Source organism: Alligator sinensis, unplaced genomic scaffold (assembly GCF_000455745.1).
Source record: "Alligator sinensis unplaced genomic scaffold, ASM45574v1 scaffold71_1, whole genome shotgun sequence".
NCBI lineage: Eukaryota > Metazoa > Chordata > Crocodylia > Alligatoridae > Alligator > Alligator sinensis.
In genome coordinates this window covers 4,836,254-4,844,917 of record NW_005841834.1, presented here as the reverse complement: position 1 = coordinate 4,844,917, position 8,664 = coordinate 4,836,254, and the positions used below count along the sequence as shown (strand labels likewise).

At 41.9% G+C, this 8,664-nt stretch overlaps 1 protein-coding gene across 1 annotated transcript in view; it reads right to left on the bottom strand.

Annotated features, from left to right (window-relative positions):
- Window positions 1–269: 269 nt before the first annotated feature.
- RPL7 (ribosomal protein L7) overlaps window positions 270–8,664 on the bottom strand; it is a 10,943-nt gene continuing 2,548 nt past the window's right edge. Inside the window, 5 exon segments of the mRNA XM_006015300.2 lie at window positions 270–333; window positions 3,488–3,697; window positions 5,916–6,025; window positions 6,702–6,839; window positions 8,641–8,664. The exon segment at window positions 8,641–8,664 is cut by the window's right edge and continues 29 nt beyond it. Of these exon segments, the coding sequence (XP_006015362.1) occupies window positions 3,489–3,697; window positions 5,916–6,025; window positions 6,702–6,839; window positions 8,641–8,664 (481 nt within the window). The 3' untranslated portion in view covers window positions 270–333; window position 3,488.

Genomic DNA, 8,664 nt, shown 5'->3' with positions numbered 1-8,664 from the left:
AAGCGTCTTATCAATTCATAGAACTTAAAAAAAGAAATTAGCTCTAGAACGAACTGTTCTTTGTTTCCACAGGTAAAATACGAAACCCCCAGGTAAGCTGCCAAGATAGAAGTGGTTAAGAGTAAGTTAACTAAATGAGACCCTACTTGGGGGCGGCAGCGCGATCACACAACAACACATGGAGGACGAAGGACTCTTAAATTTTGTCTGTTAAAATCTGTTAAAATGACTAGCACAGTTGGTTGTTTTTCAAAATGAAGGACTGAGGCTGACGTGTACAGAAGAATTTATTCACAGACCATAGCTGGAAAGTCTGCTGCTGGGCATCTGCATCTGAAAAAGAAAAAACAGCATTAAACTAAAAACCATGCGTGATGGCTTGAATTTCTATGCTGTCAGTGTCCTATAGCTCCAAGTTATTTTTCAGACAGTCATGCTAATCTAATCTTTAGTGAGTGTTATGACTGACATAAGGTTGTAATGATCTTATCAGATTAGGTACCAAATTTCTTCTAAAGAGTCCTCTGTAGCTATAGAACAGAGGTCCCCAACCTCTAGCTCCCAAGGCAACATGTTGCTTGCATTCACAACTGCATGTTTCTTTAGGCTGACAGGGAGATACAATTTATCATCCACAACACACTAGTTGCTCAGACTGTCATGCCTGTGGACATGCAAGAGGCCGAAGATCACCATTTTAAAGAACTAATGTAAAAAACCTGTCAGGAACATGCAAATAATAGGAATCAGAATTAGAAGTGTTAACCTTTGAGGTAAAAAAAAGTCACCTACTGCTACTTACACCAGGTTAGCATCAAAATAGAGTGCCCTATGTACTGAGACGTATGAAGAAACCATAGAACATTTCCTTACCACTATCACTTCACCTGTAACCGGGTAAACAGTCTTTGAAATGCAAATACTAAACTGTAACAAGCTAAGTCAAAGCAACAACTAAGCTCAGCTTTTTCAGAGCTAGCAAAACAAGTTCTAAAACTCAGCATTTAAGCACCATGTCTATAAAGGGTCTCTTAACTAGCTAGATCTTACTGACATATTAAGCATCCCTACAAGGATGGAATGTAGTCAATATAGCAGCTATAGGGAATAATTTAAAATTCCAAATGTAGACAAAGCAGCAGATAAGAACCGCTGTTAAAGCTTTGGTTACACACACCTTTAGAAAGTCCCTGGCAAATGCATGTAATGCAGGGGTTTCAACCTTTTTTTTTAGTAAGTGTACCCTGGCAGCCGGATATTTTTAACAAATGTACCCTCAGCAGCCAAGGGAGGGGAGGGAGATGGCACACAGCTGGACGTGGAGCTGGTGTACACTGGGAAGCAGTGGTGCAGGGTGCTGGGAAGCTTCCCCCTCCCAACCTGTGTCCAGCCAGCCAGGAGGCGCCGCTGCCATCGCCCGCCCCCGGCCCTGCTCCTGGGAGGCAGCAGTGCTCAGCCCCTGCCCGCCCACGCATACTCCCTAGGGCCCTCCCAGCTACCCCCCAGGGTACATGTACCCCAGTTGATAACCCCTGATGTAATGTAGACTACTTTTTAATCTACAGATTTTGCTTTTACTACATAAGCAAAGGCCACTTTCCCCAAGAGAAGAATTAAAGTTCAAAAATCTGTTTTTTCCCTCCTCTCACAGAGCTGTTGGAAATTCAGGTAACTCTGCTTTTTGTGTTTTGCTACTCTAACAAATCAAAGAACTGAAGTGGTAAGGCTCACCTACTGATAAAGGCTGAAAAGCTGTGGGTGATCTTAAGAAAGCTGTTAGCCTTTTCTTTTAGCGAAATCTTAATTTAGAAAGTGGGACACTGCCAAGCAAAAGCAAAGGAAGCTTTGCTCAGACATCAGGGCATCTAGTAAAGAGAACAGTGTTCACTAAAAGCTAGTGTCCATAACCTTTTCCGCAGAAAATTAAAATGTGAACAAGTAGGCTTTTAAACAGCCCACAGAATTCCCCCTCAGCACCAAATACCTTCCTACAAAAATGCCAGCCTAGAGGCCCAAATGTAATAAAGCAATATGCAAGGCCCCAAAACTTCAGAAAAATTTCCATGGAGTAGCCCACTTTTCCTCCTGCTAAGAAGACTGCTTTCCCTGTGAAACCTAGTCATAACTGCTTGCAGAAAAAAGGAAGGTTAGCAAGTGGCAGAAGGAGCCAACACTATGCACCAAATCTAACAAGCTCTTAAAATAAATCTTCATTCAGAGATCTCAAAGCACAGAAAACTAGCAAATAGTACAGAGGCCAATTTCAGAGTTTAATTTCCCTGCTATGATACTACATTGCTTCAGGAAAGCCCATGAAGCCAGAGGAAGGGCAATTTTTTTCATGTCTACAGATACCTCCAAGTAGCCAAGGGAAAGTACAGAAGAGAGTGCATTACAATGAGATTTGTTCGGCCCTCTTGGCCATGACCTACACAAAGCTTCCAAGACAAAGAGCATGCATGCACACACCCATCTGGAAAAACTGCGAGTACACTGATGCCATTTCTCTGCAGTTGCACTAAAAAAGGGCAGCACCTAGTTAGAAGATTCAATAAGCCATTAATAAGTGTTTATTATTAACTGCTACTGACAGCAAACAGCAACCTCAGAGAAATTAAATGTCCCCCCTCCACCCCACTTTCAGAGTTTGTTTGAAAAAACAACAGGCCTTTTTGCTTATGAGGATACCATTACTATGTCAACTAGCAACAACCAAATGCTTCAGCCTAGACTGTTCCCATGTTGCTGATGATTTAACTCATACCTTTGCTGTGCAACTCCCTCTCTTCCCTGACATTGACTAACTACTCTCCTCCAGTATATGGGGAGGACGGTGGTGGCTGATGGTGCTCTAAAAGTTGAGCTCCACTGTCCTACATGATAGATATCTAATTGTTTATGCTACAACTGGGGTGCCAGTTTATAGTTCCTTCATAGTCATAAGAATGTGAAACATTTTACAAGGCCAAGAGTCAACTGTTAAGACAGACCTACATCTAGACAAGTTAAGCGGGGATCTCTGTGGCCAAATAAGTCATTTGTTGGTGACAAACAACAAAAGCAAGAGCTTTCTAGGACAGACCATTTAGAGGCAGTAAAGGTTTCCATTACAACTCCAAAAAGGTTATTACATATATAAATTGTTTTCCATTAAGTTAATACTCAGCAGGAGGTAGCAGTAAAAAGCCAGTTATGATCCAGATCCAAACTTTCTGCACACTTCTGATTTCTACATTAACTTCAGCAACATTTTAATAGTAAAACCCAAATTTGTCAATGCTTTGGGCTTTGTGCCTCAAGTAAAAGTTTCATACTAGAATAGTTTGATCAACAGATGTGCAATGGAATTAACATATACAGGTTATGTACAACACTGCTTTGCAAAGATGTAGACAATGGTCTTTGGGTTTATTTTTAACTATACAAAACAAAAACAAGAGACCCACACACCCTGCAGCATCTTTCTAGTGACACTCGAGATTCTTACTTTAGTTCATTCTCCTTATCAGTCTGTTAATCTGGTCTTCCCTGTTTCCAGCATCTCCACCTTCAACAAAGTGGATAGTTTTCTTCTTCATCCCACCTCGAGGAGATGATAACTTGAAGGGCCACAAGAAATTGTTTACAACTTTGAAGTTCTTGCCCACAGTGTAGATTTCATGGATCACGTCTTCCATGCAAATGATACCAAACTTTCCTAAGAGTATGGAAACAGCAATTATGTAACTGCCAGGTTAATGGTCATTGCCAATGAAATGACAAGCTAAAAAACAATTCATAAAAATACATTTTTCCTTATGCTGACTGCTCGTTTCCATCTCACTGAACAAGAGGCAGCAGCACATTAGTTTAAGATTAGCAATGAGCAACAGGGGAGGAGGGGAAACCACAACCAGTTTTAATGTAGTTTTGGTAAGACTTTTGTTCTAGTGTCTCTTTAAGAAAAGCTTACCCAAATGCCTAGCTTTACACTAAAATGTAAAAGTGATTTTTCACTTCACGTGAACAGTGACAGTGTGTAAGAAGAGCATTTCTGTATCCAATGAAATTTTTAAAGGTCAAGAACTAGGATTTCACCAGGGCATGTGGTAATACAATACAGCAATCTAGAGCTTTAGCATGCAAGCCCCATTTAGAACTTCAGTGCACTTTCCTACTCCAGATAAAGAATTAATTTAGCATCATCTGTGGAAATGATACACATCTGAACTATGACTGCTCAGCTAAAAGCAGCACTACACAAGAAATAAATACACTTTTTCTGTAACAAAAAAAATGTACATGAAGAGCAAACAAGAACAATTTCAACTGTGGACAAATTATTTCACCTCCTTTAATTCCAGAGAAACAAAAAGAGAAGCTTCACCATTTTTCCACGAGAAGAGTGGAAAACACTGTACGCTACCGGAAAGGACCTCGCAGGCTAGAATCCATGGCCATATAAGCCCATTCAAACGTACACATTCATCTTAAATTAGGATGTTTGACTGCAGCTCCTCAACTGGATTTTACAAGTCACAAAGCCACTGTGATGGGGCCTTAGCAGTAACTTCCTATGCCAAAATACTGAGTATAAAACTACTGTTCAATTAAGTCAGATAATATTCACTAAATTTATTAAGTTTCATCTCTGTTTAGAAATATTTACTTGTGTTTCAAACATTTTTCCCCGCTCGATTAATCATGGCAATTTCTAGAGGTGCACCAATATATCAGTTGTATACCAGACTGGCATTGATAAAAGGAAAATTAACATCATTGGGTATCAGCTTTTTTTTTGGCCAATGTAGTCAATTTATGTTCTCCAATAATTTAATTATTCCAGGGCCCCTGGATGCCTGGGTTCCCTCCTGCTACCTTGGGTGACCCCAGATACATTCCCAGCCCCTCACTGGTGGGTCAGACTGGGCTGAAGCACAGCAGCTGCTGCAGTGTCCTGGGCACTGGTGCAACAGACTGCAGACTGGGGTGGGCGCTGTAAAAGGCACTGAATGCCAGAGACATAACTGGTACAGAGGGGCAGACAGAGCTGAGCTGCCTGCCCCAGTGTGACTTAGCCCACAGTGCCCAGGGGTCTGCACCCCAAGGGCAGAGACTGGCAGGGGGCAGCCACCCCTTCCCACCCCCGCAACTGTGTGTAGCAGGGTCCTTCCCCCAGCAGGGAGCCTCTGAGAGCAGAGGGGAAGAGGGTGGGGACGGCACTTTAAATAAAGCGGCTCTTGGAGCTGCTGTAACTGAAGTGCCCACAGACCGCATAACCCTGGGCAGCCTCAGGCTAAGGCAGCCATCCCCAGGCTAGGGATGAAGGGCAGGGGCTGCAAGTAGCATGGGGCACATTTACACGTGCCCCAGGAGTGGTGGGAAGACAGCACTTCTAAGAGCCACTCTAATTAAAGTGCCGCCGTATCTCCTGTATCAGTACCCCCACACTTAGAAATGATAGTGGGGGCACTTGAACTAAAGCCCATTTGATGAACTTTATTATTAAATATCAGTATCAACAGATATGGCTGGTTAAATCATCAGCTACTGGTATCAGCCAAGAAAATCTTTATGAGTGCACCCTTAGTATTTGCCCCTACGGCCCTGCATGTGTCACTGACTTTCATCCCTACTTGGAATAAGAGAGCCATGGTCAAAGCAGTAGTTTTCTCCCAACAGAAACGAAGTTTCTTGAAAGGCAAGCTTTGCAGTTAACAAAAAGATTAACAGTTCTAGAGCTAGTTTGTTAAAGGTAGCTTCCAATGCATTTCTTCCACCCTGCTTTTCACAAATATGGATTACAATATTGAAAACTTTCTTTTTTTTCCAGGGATAGGTTTTCTATTGACAGTTAAGAGGATCATGCTAAGACTTGCAATCCAATTTAACTATGCACTCTAAGAGGAAGTGAATGTAAAGTAAGTTGCATTTACCAAGACATTTTTCAATCAGAGAATTATCGGTGAGAGCAACACGCTGTTTGTTGATCTTGCCATACCCACGCTTGTAGATCAATTCATGAACAGATTTCAGATTAGGGTAACTGAAATAAAGGAATTGGATACAAATTAAAAGGGCTTACTACTCTGACTATACAATTTACACCAATAAATAAATGCTCAAAAGCAAGTTTCCATGCTTTCTTCACTATGAACTCAAGCAAGGGTCAGCAATGTTTTCCCAACAGCAGGATAGAACCACCCAGCTGCTGTTGCTACTGCGGCCCACCTGGGGTATGGCACACAGGTGAACCTCTTGTGCCTTGGCTGCCCAACCACAGTGCACCAAAACATGGGCAAAGGCCCCTGCCACCAAAGCTCCTGAATTGTGAGCTGTACCCAACAGCTCTGAAGGCTCAGTAGGCTGCCAACCTGTTTCAAAGGATATAAAATCGCAGGCAACAAATATGGGGAAAAAAACAGTGCCTCTGGTTCTGCCACTGGGAGTTAATAATGAATAACTCCATAGTATCAAACCATACACAGCATTTATCTTTTACACTGCTTAAGATTATAGTCTATAACGTCTGTGTTCCCTAAGAAAGCAAGAGTGATGAAGCAGAAGTTATACACAAAGTGTGTTAAGTCTTAAGGCCTTTACTTGAATAGGCAGGGAGACTGTACTTCTAGTATTGTACAGTATACCAAAAGCCAAGAAGCTAAGTGAATTAGAAATTAAACAAAGGCTAAAATTGAGAGAAATGCAAAATTTCTACTTACCCCCATGCAATGTAGGGTTCAACAATACGCAGCATGTTAATGGATGCCTTGTTGAGTTTTACAAATGTGCCATTGAAAATCTGACGCAAGCGAAGAAGCTGCAATACTTTGCGAACCTTAGGACTAACACCATTGATACTGCAAAGCACAAAAAAAGATGCTTGAATTTGTCTACTTACAGTACAACTCAAAAATAGCTGTAGGTGTTTGGCTCTGCTAATAATTACTGAATCAATGTTCCATCCATCTACCAATACATCATTATTGATACTTATCAGTAAGTCAAAGTAACAACATACATGAATTGTACAATTTACCAACTCTGACTAGGTTTATTCTTCAAAACTGATTAAAATAGAGCAGATCTACTTCAAGATTCTTTTTATAAAAGAAAAAAAAAAGTGTGACCAAACTGACCTATTCTCAATTCAAAGAGATTAGGTCCATGGGAAAACAACCAGGAATATTGTTCTAGTTCAGTAAGAACTGCTCACCTTCTTCTATGGGACCTCTGGACAAACTGTTCAGTATGGGACCTATGGACAAACTGTTCAGAAACCTTTCAGTAGCAGGTGCCTTATTTGGTCAGCAAAATGTTTGCTTGCATTTTTTTTTTTTTTTTTTTAAACTTTTCATGCAGAAGTTGAAATCTAGGTAATTCAGTCTCCATGTCCTATCTACATTTGCTGTCTAGTTTCTCCTGAGGACAAAGTATGAGCAGCTTAGTGCCAAAGATGGCAGGGCTTACAATCAGGAATTGTAAAAGACACTCCCCCCGTGGTAGATTTTAGGCACTCAACTCCCTAAACTGCCACCCAAGACTCTTGCTCAGCAGCCACCTCTCTCTTTAGGTGCAAAATTACAACTGCAGAACTGCCTGGCATAACCAATAAGGCTCCTAGCTCCCAGCTGAACAGTAACAAGTATAGATCAGGGGTTTTCAACCTTTTTTGAGACATGCACCCCTCCTGGTAGGTAACCTCTTCTGGATGTGGGAAGGGGTTGGATTCCCCTGGGGGCCCACCTGTGAGCAAGGGGAGGAGACAGGGACCCGTCAACAAGCAAGGGGAAGGGGTAACCCTGGCAGCTGAACGTACAGTGATGCACAGCAGTGGCATACCACATACCCCTTAGGGCCTTTCTAAATACCCCTGGTTCATAACCCCTGATGTAGATGGAGCAGCACTCAAAGTCTCCTGAAGGCCCTGATCAGCTCAGCCCCAACTCAGCACACTTAATACACATAGGATCAGGCCATTCACAAGATGCAGCTGCAACTTTGTTCTTTAAAAACCAGTAGTTAGTGGACTTGCCCAAGAAGCAGATTTGTATTCTAGGACTCCTCAGTCTGCTGGGGTTTAAGCCTACATGTGCAACTTCCCAGTAGGGTGCCCCAATACTACCAGACTATAGTCCAGGCAATGAGCAGGAACTAAAACTCAGGACTCCTTCACCCTGCTGAGTGCCTTTACTACTGAGCTAGAGTCAAGCTCCCTCTGACTCTTCCTGGCCCATGAATTGTGCATTTCCTTTTGTACAAGAACAGTGAGGCGTGCTCTCACATCACAAGCTTTATTATAGGGCACTCTCCCAGGAAGTGCAAATGTGAGTTTGAACTCTCACAGGTTGAGAGGGGGACCTAAATGCCAGGTATCTGGCTTGTCAAGCAATCATGAAATAGATGCACCATAATCTCCTATTGTTTAAAAGGAGATTAATGAGCGCTGCTCTGTTTTTCAGGTTACCAAAAGTCCCATCATATACACTGAAAGTTACAATCATCAACTTCTCAGCAAGAAGTTTTCATTACCAAGTACACAGAATTTTAAATACCTCAACTACAGATTTTTCTTACAACTTGATGGGCAAATTTCCCTGCATTTACAGACACAGGAAATCTGTTCTTAATCAATACAAATAGCAGAGTATTTATACTTACCCTCTGATCCTGATCACAAATGCC